The following is a 19,423-nucleotide window of genomic DNA, read 5'->3' as shown; positions in this document are numbered from 1 at the left end:
AAGGTCGGGGGTTGGGGCTTGGGTTGCCTTCCTGGCCTCCTCCCTGGGCGGCTCTTCTCCCTCTTCACAACCTCCTGCAGGGTAGGCAGGCCGAGGGGAGGGAAAAGCGAGGAGGGCGGGCCAAGGTCACTTCAACGGGGCTTCGAGACCACTGGCGAGGCGGCCCTTTGCCAGAGACGCCCAAACCTAGCCCTGGGCTTCTTTCTCCTTTGAGAAAGGCTTGGTCTTGGCTTTGGGTCTTGGGAAACATAGGCTGCGTCCACACTGGAGAAATAACCCGCTTTGGTCCCTCTTGGGTTCTTTTCCGGCTGCAGGCGATGGAATTCTGGGAGTTGAGTTTGTTGTGGGCCCCGAGCGGAGCGCTCCGTCGGGGCCCACAACACTCCAACTCCAGAATTCCATCGCCTGCAGCCGGAAACCAGCACCCAGCGGGTTTTTCTCCAGTGTGGACGCAGCCACAGCTACCTCGTCCCTCACCCCCTTTCGCGCTCTCCTCCTCCAGCTTTTCGGCCTCACCTTCATGGCCGCTCCCGAACCGGCCCCCGCCTTCCTTTTGCCTTCTCCACCTCGCCGCCGCCTTGTTGTCCTCCACTGCGCAGGCGCGCCCGGCCCCGCCCTTTCTGCGCGAGGAGGAGGAGGAAGAAAGAAGACAACCAAACAAGCCGCGCTGCCTCCCCAACCAGCGCCCACCCCGCTCCCCATTGGCTCCCCGCCGCGCCCAATCAGAGCGGCCAAGCTTCCCTCGACCAATTCGAGGCCGCCTCTCATGGCTCCCTTACCACCGAGGCCGGGGCGTGACGTCATCGCTTTGCAGCGGCGAAGCCTCTCCTTGGCCCCTCGCTTCGCTGCCAGGCCTCTATGGCCAAAAGGAAGGGGCTTTAAAGGGCCCGACTAGATCATCCTCCTCTATATATATATATATATATATATATATATATATATATATATATATATTACACATAGCAAACCTTGATTTTGACATTTAATATAAGGGACACCATTTTATTATGCCACTGTATTTAACGGAACTTGAGCATCCATGGATTTTGGTCTCCACGGGGGATCCTGGAACCAAAGCCCAGTGGATACCAAAGTATGAATCCTTCCATAACCTGGCATCTTTCAAGTATGCTGGCCTACAACCCTCGCCATCCCCAGCCACTAAGCACTAAGGATGATGGCACTTGTAGTGTATGGAACACTTAGAATATAATGGTACTTTTGTCACTATCCTAAAACGCATTCTCTCTCTCTGTTGACTTGTCACCCATCCACTGCACCACCACAGTTGCCATTTTAACAACTGGAAACTTTGGGGACTTCTAAGAAGAAACACAGTAATAAATATTCTATACAATTCAATGAAGCATTAAAGAGAAAATTCCCAGGTTGGAAATATTCTTGGGCATATTTGATGATAATTCTCCAAAGGTTTATCTGAACATGTTCCAGTGCTCCTCAAGGAGCAACATCTTGGGCACCATTGCATAGCTTAGTTCTTACCGGATCACCATCTCTGTGTTTTTCGTTTTCTGGCAGTGGATCAAAAGTTTCTGCAGAAGTTTGTGCGCCTCAGACATCTGATTCTGCTCTCTAAGTACTACTGCTTTTCTGGAAGGCAAATGGCATCCGTGGGTACAACAATCCAGTTTGAACCAAGTGCTTTGCTTTTGAAATTACTGGATGCGAGATTAGTACTTGAATGGGAGACCACCAATGAGTACTAGGTGTTGTAAGCTATATTTTAGAGGAAGGAGTTGGCAAAACCAGCTCTGAGTATTCCTTGCCTAAGAAAACCCTCTGAAATTGAGGTTGCCATAAGTCGACAGGTGACTTAAAAAGCGATACAGAAATCAACTGTGGGTCAAGTCTTCTCTCTTGAAGTCAGTTCTGGTCTAATTCTGACCCAGGTATTACTTTCATCTATTTGTGACTTCAGCATCCTACTTTTCTAGCTCATGAGTTCCTCAACTATTCAACAGCAGCGATGGACACTGAAGGCAACAGTTTGGTAGAGGTGCCCAGATCTGGGCATGATCTGCATGCCCAGAAAGTCCTTGCTATGACTACTTAATAGACCCTTTGGAAGCAAATTCTTTTAATTTCTTATCTTCTTTCAGGAGAGCCACTGCTAGCCGGAGTAAATGGTACTAGGCAGCAGGATTTGGAGACTTCTTAAAGGTTTCTCTACTTGTCAAGTGGATGGGCAAGTGTCTGGTAACAGAGCTTGTAATAATTAGTTGTTAGTACTACAACCCTCAGAATCCCCCAGCCAGCACCAACTGGCCATGCTAGCAGGGGATTCTGGGAGCTGTAGTCCAAAGAAGTAATTTTTCCTAACTCAGGTGGAACATTCATGGTCCCCAAAAGCAAGACAGTGAGTTTTGCTACAACTCAAGAGGGAGCATTTAGTTGAACTATGCAGAACAGATGTAAATCTGCATGCTTCATATTTTGATTTTATTTGACAGGGTGTAAGCTAAGCAAGACTCAGGAAATATTCATTCAAGCAAATCCCATGTTAATACTCTGTTTGCACAGGACATCAATTGAAACCTCACAGGCTGGGGATCTCTTACCTGTAAACCCCTTCAATACTGTTCAGGGCTGTAATTCCAGCGACCAGTGAGTCAGCAACATGGTATTTGCCATCATTCATGGCTCTGTCGAACTGGATTTTCTGATCAAAGAGCATCCACAGCTGGAAAACAGAACTTCAGGAGTAGGTTCAGAAGTACCTAGGCAAGATTGTTATGTGTGATGTTTGCATCACACATATAGCCACATTTTTATTTCTGATTTCTAAGATCTCATAAACAAAAGGAATTCAAATAAGACATGTTCTTGCCCAGAAGGAGATGATATTTGAAAAAAGCAAAAACAAAAGCAGAATTCACCTGTGCATGCTGACTATTGGGAGGAAACCTCTCTTTGAGGTGCCTCAGGATGTCAGAGGCAGCCGCAAAATAACCCTGAAATAAAAGCGAGAGAGAATGGCATTCACAATGACAGGTTAGATGGCAACCCTCCCTGCTCTATTTCTACAAACAGGTGAACACCTTTTGGTTTCAACAGGCCTTTGACCATTTAAGGTGGAATGGGCCTTGTACAAAGTGCTGGGTTTTTAAATCTTACTTTTGTTGTGCTGTTGTGTTCTTTTGCGATTTGTTTCTAACTGATTTTTATTTTATTTTTTGATAGTTTAATTGCTTAACCTTTTGCGATGTGAATTTTAAATTATTATGTTGAATCTGTTGTAAGTCACTTTGAGTCCCAAGCTGGGCAAAGGGCAGGATGGGTACACACAGCCATGCCACCCACCTGTTCTGCATGCAGTTCGGCCAAGTGACACAGGACCACAGCGAAGGATTCCGTGTTGTTCTGCTGCACACCCACATTCACAGCCTCCAAGGAGTTCATGCTAAGGAGCATTTGGGCCTGCTGGAGCACCATGGTGCTAAAACAAGAGCAAGACCAGCTCAATACCATTCAAGAGACTCCTGACGAATACCGACTAGATTCAGAACTGTATAGATACTCCGCCGTAATACTTTATAAAAATTAGGGCTAGCAACTATTGACTCCTACAAGCAAAATGTGGTGCACAGACTGGCATAGGTTGCCCTGCATTTCTCATTCATTGCATCCTTTGCTTTGGCAAGGGTGAGCTTACCATTAGGTGGAGAAGCAAAGTCCCACCTGCAGCACAGACACTTAGAACCATCATCTCCATCATTTGATGAAGCAGACTCAGTCTACAAAAAATTATGCTACCAACTTTTTTCTCTCAGTCTCCAAGGTGCTGTGAGATCCCTTTGCATACTGATTCAGACTAACATGGCTATGTCTTTGAATTCTACCACTTAGGATCAGAGTTGGAAAGTACCCTGAGGACCAACTAGTTCAGCCCCCGCATACAGGAAAGCATAACTAAAAGAATCCTGAAAGATGGCCATTCCCACCTCTGTTTAAAGACCTCCAAAGGAGAGTCCAGCAGCCTCTAGGACAATCCATATTCCACTCTCAGAGTCAAGAGGTTCTTCCCAATGTTTACGTGGAATCTCTCTTCTTCTGATTTGAGTCCATCACTTCATATTTTATTTCTGGAGCATCAGAACACAAACCTGTCCATCCTCTATATGGTATAAGTCATTTCTCATAAGACGTAGTTTCCAGACCTTTGACCATCTTGTTTGGCCTCCTCCTGACATGTTCTAGCTTGTCAGGAACTGGACACAATATTCAAGGTCTGATCATAGCAGAACAGAGTGGCACGACTACCTCCTTTGATCTGGACCCCACACTCCTGCTGATGCAGCCCAGAACTGCACTAGCTTTTTGGGTGTCACATCACAGTGCCGACTCATGTTTAGCCTGTAGTCTACCAAGACCCCTAGATCTTTTTCACATGTGCTGCTTTCAAGACAGGTGCCACACATCCTATATGTGTGCACTTCATTTTTTTCCCCTGCCTAAATGTTGTACCTTTATACCTAATAAAGTTCATTGTCCTAACTTTGGCCCTGTCCCCCAATCTGTTAAGGTCATTTTGAATCCTGGCCCTGTCCTCTGGGGCATTGCTTCCTCCTAATTTGGTGTCATCTGCAAATCTGACAAGCATGCCCTCTATTCCATCATTCCAGTCATTTATAAAAATGTTGAACAATACTAGGGCCCAAGACAGTTCCCTTAGTCACCTCTCTCCAAGATGAAGAGGGAATTGTAGCCCCCCAAGAAAGAATCTTCCCAAGCTGTGAACAAAGCAAACAAGGATCACAATGCCTGGTTCTGAGGACCTAATGCTGTATTCCTGAAGTGTGGCCATATGCACAATTCCCTGAACTGGTTTATAAAGGATGGATGTACCTGCGACCATACAGTCTCCAGATAGCTGTCTTTTGGGCAATGCTGATATCGATGAGTTCAGACAAGCTATGTTTCCAGTGCAAGAGATCTGAGTCCTTCAAGGCATCCATTAGCTTGTTGGCCGTCTTCCCAGCTAAAGCTCTTTGCTGAACCATGGATTGGATCCCCAGGGAAGCTAAATACTAAAAGGGAGGAAGGAACGAAAAAAGAAACAAAGAGAGCAAAGATTGGTTTTTTAAAAAATAAAACAAGAATGAATTAGTCAAAAGGAAATCCAAGTACAAGATATCAGAGCCAAGCCTGTAGGGTTGCACAGCCTCAGTGCTGTTGTTTTTCTCTTCAGACCCAGATTCTTGAAAGAAGACAATGGCACATTTCAGGACCTGCCTCTTTGTTCCTCATCAATTTTATGAATCAGACTTGAACTAGAGACTTTCTGTGTGTACAGCACATGCTCCACCATTGAGCCCCAGACTCTCTCTTGTGCACTGCATCCAGTACGTCATGTGCCATGTGTACTATGTGGGGTACATGAGCAGAAAGATGGGATATGCAAGAGGTAAAAGAAAAGTAGGACAGTCTTCCCACACATAAGAAATCAGGACATAAGACAGGGACAGGTCAGCTTAAAACCACAGTTGATATGCTTTTGTAAATGCAGGATGACTGGTTTAAACAGGCAACCATACTCACACTGCAATGGTATGGTCCATGAGGAAGCTTTCCCCCATGATTCCATCAATGGCATATTGAACTCTGGCACAAACCCTAGAAAAGTGACTTATTTGGACTACAGTTTCCATAATTCCAGAGGCTATGCTGGCTGGGGGATACTGAGAGTTGAAAGCCATAAAAAAAAGAACTTGTCCAAGCTCTATTCTAGGAGGCTTGCCTGGCACATACTCAAACATCTTTGGGCTGTCCTGGACAGAACTTTTTATTCTCTCAAGCTTTTAGCCTTGGATGTATTGTTTTTAATTCTGCTGCACTGGTTTCCAGCAGTCCCTGCTGTTTTTAAAAAGTGTTTCTCTTTGCATTTATCACCTATCGTAAACAGCACTGGAAACATTTAACGGAAGGAAAGTACAAAATATGTTTTAAATAAATACAACAGAGATAAATAAGGGCGCAAAAGACGTACTGGTAGTCCGAAATATACAGATTTCTTCACAGAATGTTCCAAAAGAACACAGCTGTCCGTTTTTTTCTGTTCCAAGATGTACAGCCAGCTCTGGCAAGAGAAAAATTAGAGAGAAGACTTAAAGGAGGGGGAGAAACAAACACGGTGGCATCTACATTACAGAAAGGTATTAATTGCTGACATCTTTCTATAACTACACAAATAAATCAATAAAATATCCTTTTTCACTGAGTCTGACAAATTGGTTTTCAGGAATGGCCCAAAGCGCAAGTGACCTCATATTAAGAATTGATGCAAAAAGACTGCAAATGAGTGAAACTAGAAGGCTTATGGCAGGGGCGGGCAGGAATCACTATGCCCCCTTCCCCCAGGGACCTTGGAGAACCACATCTCTCCTCCACTAGATCCCCTCCAACCTCAGAAAAAAATTACAAAACCTTTTTTCTTTTTTTGCACAAAAATGCCATGCCTCTTCAGGGGCATTTTGAGGAGCAATATTTTTAAAAAATCATAAAGTCAGTGGGGCAAGGAGGTCCTTGGGGACTTAAGAAACAACCATGGGGATCCTCATGCCACCCACAGTGAGCAGTGACAGAATTCAACAGCAGCTTGCACTGGCCATATTGTTAAAACAAAACTTTTATTATGCCACAAAATCAGACTTTCCCAGTGCTTCCTTTGCCCTCGCTCAGTCCCACGTTGAAAGAACGTATAAGGGTTATAAAGCTATAAAAGCCAATGCATTCACCAGACAAAGAAGAAAGAGACTTCAGTTGGAAAGATGATCAAGCTGCAATCCTATACGCACCAGCCTTTTCCAGCTATGTTAGCTTCAAGGTCTCATCATCCACAGCCACATTCACTGGTGTACTAGCTAAGGGCAATGGAAGTTGTGGTCCAACACATTTGGCTGGAGAAGGGTGGTATATGCACTTACATGGGATTAAATATCCCTGAACTCAATGGAGCTTCCTTCTGAGCAGATTGCATAGGCCTGCCTAGTAGTTAAGGAATACAGGTTAAGAGAAAGTATCCCTTCTTTTAAATGATAGGTCTATCAATATTATGTTTAAAATGTCAAATAAAAAGTGAACTGGTTATATATGCATAATCAATTTTAAATGTATAATGTACTTTTTGTTTTCTGTCCCCCGTCTCGATCCGCAGGGAGAGGCGGGATATAAATAAAAGTTATTATTATTAGGTTTTGATAAGGAAATTAAAAGCAAAATATTCTCAGAAATAAGAACTAACAGAGAGGGGAGGAAGTTAAGAATGAATGTTTTATGTTGGTACGTTTGTATGTCTGTTTTTGACTTTACTTAAGATTGTTATAGTGAATGTAAGATAATTGTAATGTATGTTTGTTAGAATTATGTTGTAATTAAGTTAGCTGTGTCAATAATGTGTGTTAATAAATAAATATTGGGGGTGGAGGGAGAAAGTAGCCCTTCTATTGGCATACCTGTTCCAGCCGGAAGGGATGGATCAATTTGAAAAGCTAAAGAGCTAATCTAGGAAAAAAAGTCTAGGATCAAACAGTGGGATGCAGGCTATAGTTCACAATTCCTTTAGCAAAACCTGCTAGGATTTAACAAGGCAAGTGACAAGTGCAACCTCCTTGAGCATTGCTGCTGTCTCATCCCCAACAATGGAGAGGCTGGGATGCCTCTCTCAGCTTACCAAGCAGTGCTGCAAGCAGATATGGTCATTTGACTCCTGGGCAATCCGGATGGCCTCCTGCAGGGCAAGCTCAGCCTGCTGGCTACAAGAAAAGGAAAAGGAGTGAGAATCAAGGTTCTCCTAAAATGGAACCCACCAATGCCAAGATGTTATCTCTTGGGGAAAACCCATGCACTTGGGGAGCCTTGGGCCCTGCACCAGCAGATGCTTTGGAGACCAAAGGAGGCAAACCACAGTGTTCAAAGCCTCACCCATAACTAGCAAGGCCAGGCCTTGGAACAGTCCCTTTTTTGAACTGCATTTCCCAGAATCCCACACCAACCAGTTTGTTTCACTGACAAGTTCTGCTGTGGCTTTTTATTAATACATTTGGGGCCTCATTACTTTCTCTAAGTTCTGTATGGTTTCAAATGTTCTAACATATTCGGGTCATGCTATGCTTTTAGACTGTAAAATTATATTCTACTGTTCTAATATTTTTCCATGTTTAAAACTGCTTTTTTGGTACGCCACCCTGAGGATCTCTGTATATAGGCATGGATATAAGTATTGTAATGAAACATGAATATATTTAATAAACTCTCTCGAGCTCTGTAAGGTCACTGGAAATGGCAAGATTCTTCTTCCTTTCTGAACAGGAATTGTGTGTGTCATTTACCCATCTTCCTCTGCTCTTTTTCTCCTACTTCTCCTTTACCTCTCTTCCAAACCCTATTTCCAATGATCTTCCACCTTACTATATCCAGCCCTTTGCTATGGAAGCTAGTGCACTGAACCTTTCTCTTTTCTACTGAGCATATTCTCTTCCCAGAACAGAAGCCATCACTTGATAGTTTCTCTTTTTTAGCAAGACTAATAAACACCTCAAATCATAACCCTGTCACCAAAGAGACTCACTAGTGTCCAAAGCGACAGTGCAAAGCAGCCAGGTTCAGTGCTGCGTATCGCAGGCTCCGTCCGTAACCTTCATCGCCGTTGCTTTTGCTTTCTGCCCCGGTAAGAATCAAACGGTCAAAGTAGTGAAGGAGGCTGTGTGTTGAACTGAAGACATCCTTGACGCGGAGGCTATTCAAGTAGCTTAAATAATGCTGGAATGGAAACGAGGACAAAACTAGGTGGAAATAGGTGCAATACCAATGGCAACACTGAACACCTTGATTTCATGTGCAATCTTTTGGTGAAGTATTAAAGAAAGCTCTAGGAAAAGAGACGAAGGGTTGCATTACAGCCCCTGAAGATGTCTACCGGTTCCTCAAAGCCCCCAACCCTCCAAAATCTTTTTGGAGGTTTGAGCAAAGTTTGCCCCCAAACAATGCACAAGCCCCTTAACATCTGAGAACACACAAAAATACTCTCACCCTACCCGCAAACCCCATACTAACCCCAAACATTTCTCCTCTCCAGGTCCCTCTCAAAATGGTGAGGTTCCCACCCTATCCTCTAGGCCAATAGTTTAAAAGCTCAGGTGGGTGATTTCCAACTGATATCTTCTGAATGTTCCTCACCTCTCCAGTTCCCAACTCTATACAGCCCAGCCCTTTCTCCCTCTCGGTTCTCCTTCCCAATATGGCTTGCTCCCTCTGGCCTCTTCCTTTCTTCCCCGCATTCATCTGGACTACTGCTTTTATTAACAGCCCTTCCTAGCATCCTCCACCAATTCTTAATCCCCATTTTTTCTCTCCCAGGCTGCATCCACGCTGCAGAAACAATCCAGTTTGACACCACTTAAACTACCATGGATCAATGCTATGGAATTTTCAAAACTGCAATTTTGTGAGACATTTTGCCTTCTTTATCAGAGAGGTCTGGTGCCACAACAAAGTACAGTTCCTAGAATTCCATAACATTGAGCCATGGATGTTAAATTGGTGTCAGACTGGGTTATTTCTGCAGTGCGGAAGCAGCCCCAGACTCTCTACTTCCTCTCTCCTTGGTCCAAACTTCTACAAGTCTTTGCCTGAATGAAGCTGGCCACCCTGCCTCTCTTTAGGGTTAGGGCCCTTCTGCCTGCCCTTCCTTTCTGTGACCTCAGGGCAGCTTGGACAATGAATGGCAGAAGCTTCGCCTAGCACTCCACCACAACTTTGTTTTGCAAAATGGAACATACCAGACAGAAGGCGGAGGTGCAGGGGGTATGTGGGGATGTCAAACCAAACCTACCGCTTCAGCAAAATCTGGGTTAAATTTTAACAAATTGTTCAGCTCCTTTTGTAAAGATGCTGGAGAGAGAGCCTTTGTCTCGTCATTTTTCAATAAATACGCCTGGAATCAAATTAAAATAAAACACACACAACCGTCACTTGAGCAAGCAGGGGAAAAAAGAAGTGTGAATTTGCAATGTTTTTTTTAATGACTTAATTTTATTATCACCACAGCAACGGAAGCCTTCTGCGTTGGTAGAAAGGCAACCGACAGCATGTGTACAAATTACCATGGAGAGATTTAGTCAAAGCTTTGTAATGCTGTGCTCAAAAGAGAGAGGCGACTGCTAATTTGATTATGAGCAATGAAAAGATGGCTTAAGGGATTTCAAGAAGAATGCTTCTCAAATACAGCTTTCTGGTGAGCAATATGAAGTCAACGCAACTAAACCCAAAGGCTGGGATTGAAAGTCTTATGGCTGGAATAAAACGCTCCTCACTCAGGTGTAGAAAGACAACATGCAGGGTGCCTGCCTAAGCGCTCTAGAAAGGGACTTCCAGAGCCTGGGAAGAGCTACCAAGAAGGCCCTCTCTCATGTTCCCACCAGGTTTTGGCAATGCAGTCCACAGCCTCTGTGAACATTTTGGAGGGGGGTTATATTTTTTTAATGTTGCAAAAATTGTTCTTTACCCCTGTGGACCCAGGAAGGGGGGGGGAGGGAAAAGGTGGTGGAAATGTCCTGCGCACTCTCTGCATTCTGGAGCACACACACATTTCTTTGCCAAAATTTTGATCCCTGGAGGGCCCTACCGCCATTACTGTTCAAATCACTAACACAGGACCCAGCCACCAATATGACTTATATCCTGCTGAACGGGATTCAAATCGATATTTTAATTCATACAATATGAATTAAAACAGAACGTCTAAAACCACGTGGGGCACATTTAAAAACATTAAAGCATACCCTTCAGTCAAAACAATACTTTTAAAACATTAAAAAATTCAAAACACTTAAAATGCACATTGGATATGAAAAACCGCACACTCAACTGAACATCACTCTGGTCAGCCAAGGCTGAAGGCCTGTTTAAACAAAAAGGTCTTTGCCTGCTGGCGAAAAGATAGAAGAGATAGTGCAGACCAAGCCTCCCTTGGGAAGGAGTTCCAAAGCATAGGAGCTGCCAAGAAGGCTCTCTACTATGTCCTCACCAGGCGAGCCTCGGAGGTTGGCGGAAAGGAGAAAAATCCCTGCCCTTGAAGACTCATATGAAAGGACAACTCAACTCAGCAATGGGAAGCCTGCTCACCAATGAAGGGACAAAAGGAGGGTAAGCAAAGATATTCAGATTTACTCCTCTTCCTAGTATCCCCAGGAGGCAGTGCTTAAGGGTTCTCTCAGGAGAAAGATTAAAAACTAGGCACTTCTCCTGATCCTTCTATTAACTCTTTTTTCCTATGCACCACCCCTCGGAGAACAAGAGGAGCCCCCCAGATAATCTCCTTTGATGGATGTGCTTAATATTAACAACTAACATACCTGCTGGGATAGGAAGTATTCCGCTTGCTTCTGTGAGAGTGGCCCATTGCAAGAGATTTCTTCTTCCCTTGAAACAAAACATAAGGCCTGACATGACATTTCTTCAGATTTCAACTAAGGCACGTAAAAAGCCAGAAGAGGTTGCCATGCTGACCCACTAAGGGGGAAAAAACCCTTAGGTACTCACAACAACCAGGGTCAAACATCGCGTCTGGCCTGAGCAAACTTCGTGGTCTTAAGCAAGCCACTTTCTTGCCTTTAGTCTTGTATACAATAGAACGTAACATCTATAACCAAAGGTTAGAAAGTGGATTGAAACAATGTGCACAAAGGGGAGATCTGTGACACTGCACTGCAAATATCCCCAGTTCTGTTCCCAGTTGGAACGTGACAGAAATGACCTTTTTCTGTCTGAAATCCTGGCGAATGGCAAACAGTTCTCACACGTTGTTGGACTACAACTCTCAGAAACCCTCATCTCAGACATGCTGGCTGGGACATCTGGGAGTTCCAGTCAACCAACTTCTGGGGATCCAAGGTTAGGAATCTATTGAATTACAAAATGCCAAGGTAAATGGACCAACCACCTGACCTTCTGTTCAGCGGTGAAATCTACGTAGTAAATTTGGGTCCCTGTTCTTTCAGTGAGGACTCTGTTAAGGGAATCACTGTTTGGGGGTTAACTAGAAAGAGCAGCAGGGACATACAAACAGAAGGTAATCCTTTCTCTCCACACCTTGTGTACAAACAACTCAGATTCCTTCCCTGCTTTGCTTCAAGCTCCATGGAAAGGGAGAGCTGGCAATTGTAACATAATTGCCTAGCAAACCACTTGTTCCATAGCGTCTCCAACCAAAACTGGGCTAGTCACTGAACAGGAAAGTAACAGCATGCTTTGTGAGGTCGAGATGCTTTGATACCCCCACACATTCTTTGCTGGGAAATAAATCTTCAGCAAATCCTGGGCGTGGGAGTGTTGGGGAGGGGGCTGCTTTGTTTTTTACTTTCTCAAATATGATCGTTTTAAAGAATTTTGCTGATAGACAGGTTGCATGTTCTTCCTGCCGGACCTGATACACTTTGTAATTTCCATCAAGGCATTCTGATTTTTGTTTTGCTGGCAATTCCAGGCTCAAGTTGCTACTAGGCCTTCAAGTTATCTGGGTCAAACAGGGTTGTTGTGAGGACAGAACAGGGAGCGGGAGACACATTATTTGGGCTCTTTGAAGGAAGGAAGAGGAGGATAAAAATAACGTACATACATAAACCTTAAATCCTTTTTTTGGTAATTACACCAGATTTCATTATTTGTTCAGCCACGTGAGCACTCTGATTTTATAATACTGAATATATGGGCTGATATCTGCCACTGAGGAGATGGGACACAATTTGACACTCATGCAGTAGTTACACAATGCTTTCTCATTCCTGAAGTGCAATGCCACATAACTGAAGGCACCACCAAATGTGCCAGCGCATCTACACATGCCACATGCACCCATGCATAATAGCAATGCATGTGCAAATCCACATTTGTGCCCTTGAACTGAATACACCTATTCCACACCAGAGAAAAATGTTCAACTCCATCTGTAAGAGAACTTATGCCTGCATGAGACACCAACAAGATTCCTGCCTTGATTTTATATCGAAAACTGGAAAGAAGAGACTTACAAAGGACTAATCTACACTACAGAAATAATGCAGTTTTGACACCACTTTAACTGCCATGGCTCAATACTATGGAATTCCGGGAGCTGTAGTTTGTTATGGCACTTAAGCTCTCTGACAGAGAATGCTAAACATTTCACAAAACTTCAAATCCCAGAATTGCACAGCACTGAGCTATGGCAGTTAAAGCGGCATCAAACTATATTATTTCTGCAGTGACAATTAGATCAAAGACTTTAAGTGAACCAGTTTCTGGATCAAGCTGTAAGACTTGTGTCACCAAATAAGAGTGAGGAGTTTTGCAAAGAAACTAAGAGTACCTGAGGGGCCCATCAAATTCTTCTTTCTCCATCTTCCCATCCAGTTCCTCACAGTGGGTCAGCTCCATCTCGGTCTCATCTCTTCCACTTTTCTTCTCGTCATTTTGGAAGTACTGCTGGAGAGCTGTGTAAAGTTTGTACACTTGGCTGAAGGAGAGCTTGTTGTAGGCCAGGATCATGTGGCGCAGAAACAGGCCTGTGGGGAAGGAGGTCATTTATTCCAATATATTACCTGTTCAGTCAGCTTAGAGTCCAGGAGTCCATCCAGACCATCACTCTCAGCTATTGTATTGTTTTCAAATGGTTTTTAGTCTCTTTTAGCTTGTTTAATTTTTGCTCTGGTTTTATGGGAGGTGGGTTCTGCACTATGTTGGGTGTTTTTGTATTCTGTTTTCGTAAATGCTCTTTGTTGGAAACCGCTGTGATCAGTTTTGGAATAGCAGTATATAAATATTATTATTATTATTATTATTATTAATGTTTGTTGTTGTGTGTCTTCAAGTCATGTCCGACTTATGGCGACCCTAAGGCAAACCTGTCGCTAAGTTTTCTTGGCATGATTTGTTCAGAGGGGTTTTGCCTTTGCCTTCCTTTGAGGCTGAGACAGCTTGACTTGCCCAAGAGGGTTTCCATGGCTGAGTGAGGATTTGAACCCTGTTCTGCAGAATCCTAGAACATGCATAGAAATGAACCTAGAAGAGTTTCGAGTGCATCAAATTGTCCTTCTTTCTCTCATGTTTTGCGATTCCCCCTTGCACCACTATGGGGAGCCATTTTGCAAAGTATGGTGAGTACATTCAATGTATATATATATATATATATATATATATATATAATCATCTGTCAAATTATCTGGATTTTGCAGCAAGAAAGGGAGAATTTTACTATCTGCCTAAATGATGCAAGTTTGGCAAAATCTATTGTGTCCAGCATAACCTGAACAACCTGTGAAAGTAACAGCTACAGATGAGGAGCTCTTTGAGAAAGCACAGTGCAATGGTTGGACTGCAGGATTAGGACTCCAGGAGACAAGGGTTCGAACCCTCATTTAGCCCTGGAAACCCGACAGGTGACCTCAGGCAAGGCATGCTATCTCTCAGCCTCAAAGGAAAGCAATAGTTGCAAACCTCTGAAGAAATCCTAACAGGAAAACCCTGGAATAGGGTCACCATAAGTCTGAGTCAGCTTGAAGAAACATAGCAACAACAAAGCAGAGAGCCAGTGTGGTGCAGTGGCTTGAGTGTTGGACTATAAGTCTGGAGACTAGGGTTCGAATCCCAGCTCATCCATGGAAACCCACTGGTTGATCTTGGGCAAGTCACACTCTTAGTCTCACAGGAAGGCAATGGCAAACTCTCTCTGAAGAAACCTGTCAAGAAAACCCCAAAATAGGGTCACCTTAAGGTAGCCATAAGTCATAGGGTTGCCATAAGTCGGAAACTACTTGAAGGCACACAACAGCAGCAGCAGCAGCAACAAAAGAGCTCTTTGGCCACTGAAGTCCCACTTCCAGCCACAAGAAACCTTGCTAGAAAATTGCAACCATTTGTAAATTTGAAAAGTGATCACCGAGATACTGTAATAAACTACGTTCGACATTCTTTGCAATGCACAAAGCATCCCGAATCTTATTTGTCCTCTACTGCTTGGACTAAGTGGAATAAAACAGTGCAGGAAAAAGTTTATTCCTGCCCAACAGTCATTCAGATATAACTTAGTAACCTGGATCTATGTAACTATACTGGAAGCTTTTTATATATATCAGAAATGACACCATACCAACAACACTTGTTTTGTGAACTTCCGGTTCCGTTCCACTGAATGCCTCTGAAAGATCATCAAAGAATTCCTCCATATCTTTCAGTTCCCCTCCTGCCATCAGCTTGATCCTGCAAATGAAGCAAGCCAGAAAAATGTGTTCTTCCAGGTTGAAATAGTTAACCCTCCACATGTGCGGCTTTGACCTTTGGATTTCATTTGTGGATTTCAGTGATATGTTCTCTCCAGGAATCGCTAGGTCCTTCAGCGTGACTCTGCTAGATGCTGAGCAGAGTCACAGTGGACGATCTAGAGATTCCTAGAGGAAACATCTCTCTAGGTATCTGTGTGATTCTATGGTCAACCTCTGGCTCATGTTGACCACAGAGTCCTGCTAGAGGACTTAAGAGATTCAAGGTTTTTTTATGTGCGTTTTTCCACTTTTACAGGAAACATGCACCCCAGCAAATATGGAGGGCCCATTGTATCTGTCGAATGCAGAAGAATCATGTACTTCTCCAGATGTTGCCACTCCAAATTTTCATCACCCATGGCTATGTTGGCTAGCTACTGAGACTTGCAGATAAGCAACATTTGGAGGGCCACATAACGCCCACAGGTGTGATGGCATGGTGCGCTCTCATTACACTGACGCAAAGAGAACAGATGAACTTACCTTATTTGAACAGAACTCGCTACCTGAGGGCAACATTCTTCAACCGCTTTAATCAGACGAGAGAGCATCATATCGGGCCCCTAAATAAAGCACCAGCAGAAACAGAGGAGGCCATAAGAACTGCACCCGCCACACCAACAGGCAATTATTACTGCATTATTATAGTAGCATGTTTCCCATGGGGCTACTCTTGGAGGTGTGGAAACCGCAACTGGTAGAGGAGGCATCAGCTGTAACGTTCGGAAGAGCTAGATACTCAGACTGTATTATCCTTGTCATTTATCAGCCTATCTTTTATTATTATTATTATTAACCTTTATTTATGAAGCGCTGTAAATTTACACAGCGCTGTACATGCAATCTTTTTAGTTAGACGGTTCCCTATCTGTTTTCTTCCCTAATTAAAGGGGCTGGTTTGGACCTTTAGAGGTGCTTTGATGGTGAGTTCCTGCATGGCAGAATGGGGTTGGACTGGATGGCTCTTGTGGTCTCTTCCAGCTCTAAGATTCTAGTCTCTTTCTTTGGAGGCCTTTATACAGAGACTGGAAGGCCATCTCTCCCAGGGAGGGCTTTGATGGGGAGTTCCTGCATGGCAGAAGGGGCTTGAACTGGGTGGCCCTTCTTGGGGATGCCTTCCAACTCCAGCGTTCTCTGTATTCCTGCATGGCAGAAGCGGCTTGGACTATATGGCCCTTATCCCTTCCAACTCTAGGATTCGAGTCTCAGTCTTTGGAGTCCCTTAAACAGAGGTTGAGGGCCACCTGTCAACGGGGGTGCTTTGATGGGGAGTTCCTGCATGGCAAAAGGGGCTTGGGCTGGGTGGCCCTTCTTGGGGTCCCTTCCAACTCTAGGACTCTAAACCCCAGCATTCCACAGGAGCAGTTAAAGGGGAAGCGCAGGCCTGGAAGGAGCCACCTCCGCGGTCCAACCCTCCCCCGACAAGGCCCCGCTGGCTCGCCCAAGCATCTCCCACCAAACTACAAATCCCAGCATGCCCCAGAAGGAAGCCCTGGCAGTCCGAGGGGGGGAGTCCCTTAGCCCGGCCGCCCCGGGCCCGGTTCCCGGCTGGACCTGGAGCAAAGGGAGGAGGCGGCGGTTGAGGCGGCGGCGCTCGAGGAGGCTGAGCTCAGCCCCGCCTTGGCTGAGCTCCTCGATGAGGACCATCAGCGCCATCTTGTAGGGGGTGACCCAGTCCTTGATGCCGAAGACGTTGGCGTGGACCACGCCGTTGGTCATCATGGGGTTGAAGTAGAGGCTCTCGTGGACGCTGGCCATGGCGAGGGCCGGAGGAAAAAAGGCGCGCCTTCTCAAGGGGGGACCGCTAAGGGCCTCGCACCCTGCCTAAGCGGCCGCAGCCATTACTAAAACTGGAGCCGGCCAATCAGAAACGCGCCGGCGCTCTCGCGAGGCCACGCCCAGCCAATCAGAGCGCGGCCAGAGTCCGGCGCGCTATTCGGCTCGTGCAGAAACGGTGGGCGCGGCCTCAAAGGTTCCCCTGAGAGGACAATGGAAGAGTCCAATCCCAGCCAAACCACGATACCTTTATGGGGCCAAGCAAAACCCACAATATTCCTGTTGCAAGCTTTCGAAGTCACCCTGGCTTCTTCTTCACCAGGCAAACAGGAGCAAGAAATGGAAGATGTTCGTCCTAGGCCTTAGTGCTTTTCTTTTCTGTTTCTGGCCTTAGTTCAGACGGCAGGCAGGGCTCTCCCCTTTGGCCAACAGGTCACTGGGAGATTTTCAAAGCCAAGGATATTTAGGTCCAAAACACACTGCAAAAATAATCCAGTTTGAGACCGCTTTAACTGCCTTGACTCAATGCTAGGGAATACTGGGAACTGTGGTTTCGTGAGACACATTTGGCTTTCTCTGTCAGAGAGCTCTGGAGCCACAAAAAACTAATAATAGTAGTAATAATAGCTTTATTTTTTGCCTGGCCTTTCTGTCAGAGAGACAACCAAGGCAGCTTACAATGAAAAAGAAAACACATATCCCAATTATTCCCTCCCTAAAACATCAATTAAACCCATTAGGCATTAAAAAGAATACATTAAAATAAACAGATAAACAATTCACAGGATTTCCCTAACACTGAGCCTGGGCAGTTAAGGCAGTCTCACACTGGGTTATTTCTGCAGGGAGTTTTGGAGCTTAATGTCCATTTGCAAATCAAGGAAGATGTTTCCTTGGAGTCCAGCATGCCTCCTTCCTTTGTGAAGCTCTGGTCAGGCCCCACCTGGAATACTGTGTCCAGTTCTGGGCACCACAATTCAAAAAGGATGTGGAGAAACTGGAGCCATGTGTCCAAAGGAGGGCGACTAAAATGGTGAAGGGTCTGGAAACCATGTCCTATGAAGAAAGACTTAGGGAGCTGGGGAAGTTTAGCCTGGAGAAGGTTAAGAGGTGATATGAGGATAGCCCTGTTTAAATACTTGAAGGGATGTCATTCTGAGGAGGGAGCAAGCTTGTTTTCTGCTGCTCCAGAGACTAGAATGCGGAGCAATGGATGCAAGCTCCAGGAAAAGAGATTCCACCTCAACATTAGGAGGCCCTTCCTGACAGAAAGGGCTGGTCAACCGTGGAACACACTCCTTCCTCGGAGTGTAGTGGAGTCTCCTTCCTTAGAGGTCCTTAAGCAGAGGCTGGATGGCCATCTGTCAGGGATGCTTTGATTTTGAGTTCCTGCATGGCAGAATGGAATTGGACTGGATGGCCCTTGCGGTCTCTTCCGACTCTATGATTCTACAATATGACACTGAATTTTTCAAGAAGTCTTTGTTGTTTTGCGTCAGCCCTCCCTGCCGTCTGAACTAAGAGCAGAAACAGAAAAGGCAGGCCTAGGACTAACATCTTCCATTTCTCGCTCTTGTTTGCCTGGTGAAGAAGCCAGTGTGACTTTGAAAGCTTGCAACATGCAATGGCGCATTTGCTTTGCTTTGGGCCCAGCAGATTAAAAACCATGTTTCTTCTGGCAAGCCTTTGAAATATGATTGGTTTTTGTTTGTTTTTTAAGGGGAGACAGTCCTTGTATAATGTGCTGGATGTTAAGAGCTTGTTTTGTTTTGTTTTCCTGGTTTATGTTTTGAACTGATTGAAATGTTATGATGGTTTAATGGTGTTAGGCTTTTGCAAGTTGTGAATGTTAAACATATATAAACTCCCTGCCCAGGGAGGCCAGATTGGCCCCTTCCTTGATGGCCTAAGCAAAACCTTCCTCTTTGGTCACTTTGGAGGTACATTGTTTAAATGCACATGCATCTTAAGAGCTTTGGTGCAGCTTCTGGCCTCTTAGGATGCACGCATCATTTAAACAGTATGCAAGTATACTACACACTCTTACCACCCAAAGACATAACATAACAATCTAAAAACATACATTAAACATACCATCAAAGGCAAATCACAACCAACCTTCCTGTTCAGGTAATATGTTTTGTATGTTTGGAATGGCATTCTTTTTTAACGTTGTAAACTGCGGGATATAAATAAATAAATATTGTCGTCATCATCATCATAGAATCATAGAGTTGGAAGAGACCACAATCATCATCATCATCATCATCTACAAGTGGAGCGACCGATATTTGTATTCTTATTGTGTTGGAGATATATATATATATGAGAGA

General features: G+C 44.6%; 2 protein-coding genes across 10 annotated transcripts in view; both read right to left on the bottom strand.

Moving 5' to 3' along the window:
• RNF34 (ring finger protein 34) overlaps positions 1-618 on the bottom strand; it is a 21,163-nt gene extending 20,545 nt beyond the window's left edge. For 4 of the 8 annotated variants that reach the window (XM_042441860.1, XM_042441863.1, XM_042441862.1 and 1 more), the window contains exon 1: positions 517-591. Coding sequence is in view for 1 of the 8 variants with exons in the window: in XM_042441870.1 (XP_042297804.1) it covers positions 517-522 (6 nt within the window). In the remaining 7 variants the exon portion in view is untranslated. Of the gene's footprint in view, positions 1-516 lie in introns of all 8 variants that reach the window. The other 4 variants (XM_042441870.1, XM_042441866.1, XM_042441868.1 and 1 more) reach the window with 4 other exon arrangements.
• Positions 619-1,499: 881 nt separating this feature from the next.
• ANAPC5 (anaphase promoting complex subunit 5) lies at positions 1,500-17,519 on the bottom strand. 2 transcript variants are annotated; one of them, XM_042442052.1, is made up of 14 exons: positions 16,869-17,216; positions 15,798-15,877; positions 15,143-15,252; positions 13,364-13,559; positions 11,373-11,439; positions 9,851-9,952; positions 8,588-8,778; positions 7,691-7,772; positions 6,008-6,097; positions 4,867-5,048; positions 3,322-3,457; positions 2,898-2,972; positions 2,580-2,701; positions 1,500-1,611 (listed from the first exon to the last, which is right to left on the bottom strand). In XM_042442052.1, the coding sequence occupies exons 1-14, from the start codon at positions 17,070-17,072 to the stop codon at positions 1,500-1,502; spliced, it is 1,749 nt and encodes a 582-aa protein (XP_042297986.1). In that variant the 5' UTR covers positions 17,073-17,216. The 2 variants fall into 2 exon arrangements, 1 of the variants encoding a protein (XP_042297986.1); XR_006100901.1 differs by having other exon boundaries at positions 1,504-1,611; positions 2,580-2,738; positions 16,869-17,519.
• Between the last annotated feature and the right edge of the window lie 1,904 nt (positions 17,520-19,423).

This window comes from Sceloporus undulatus, chromosome 10 (assembly GCF_019175285.1).
Source record: "Sceloporus undulatus isolate JIND9_A2432 ecotype Alabama chromosome 10, SceUnd_v1.1, whole genome shotgun sequence".
Lineage (NCBI taxonomy): Eukaryota > Metazoa > Chordata > Lepidosauria > Squamata > Phrynosomatidae > Sceloporus > Sceloporus undulatus.
Note: the sequence above shows the minus strand (reverse complement) of the source record. Positions and strands in the feature narration are given on the sequence as shown.

Coding starts and splice junctions, on each gene's coding strand:
- ANAPC5 (XM_042442052.1), bottom strand. CDS start 17,072: ATGGCCAGCGTCCACGAGAGCCTCTACTTCAACCCCATGATGACCAAC. Junction 7,773..8,587: donor CACTGTCGCTTTGGACACTA/GTGAGTCTCTTT, acceptor CTTTTCTTGTAG/CCAGCAGGCTGAGCTTGCCC. Junction 1,612..2,579: donor AGTATTGAAGGGGTTTACAG/GTAAGAGATCCC, acceptor TTTGCCTTCCAG/AAAAGCAGTAGTACTTAGAG.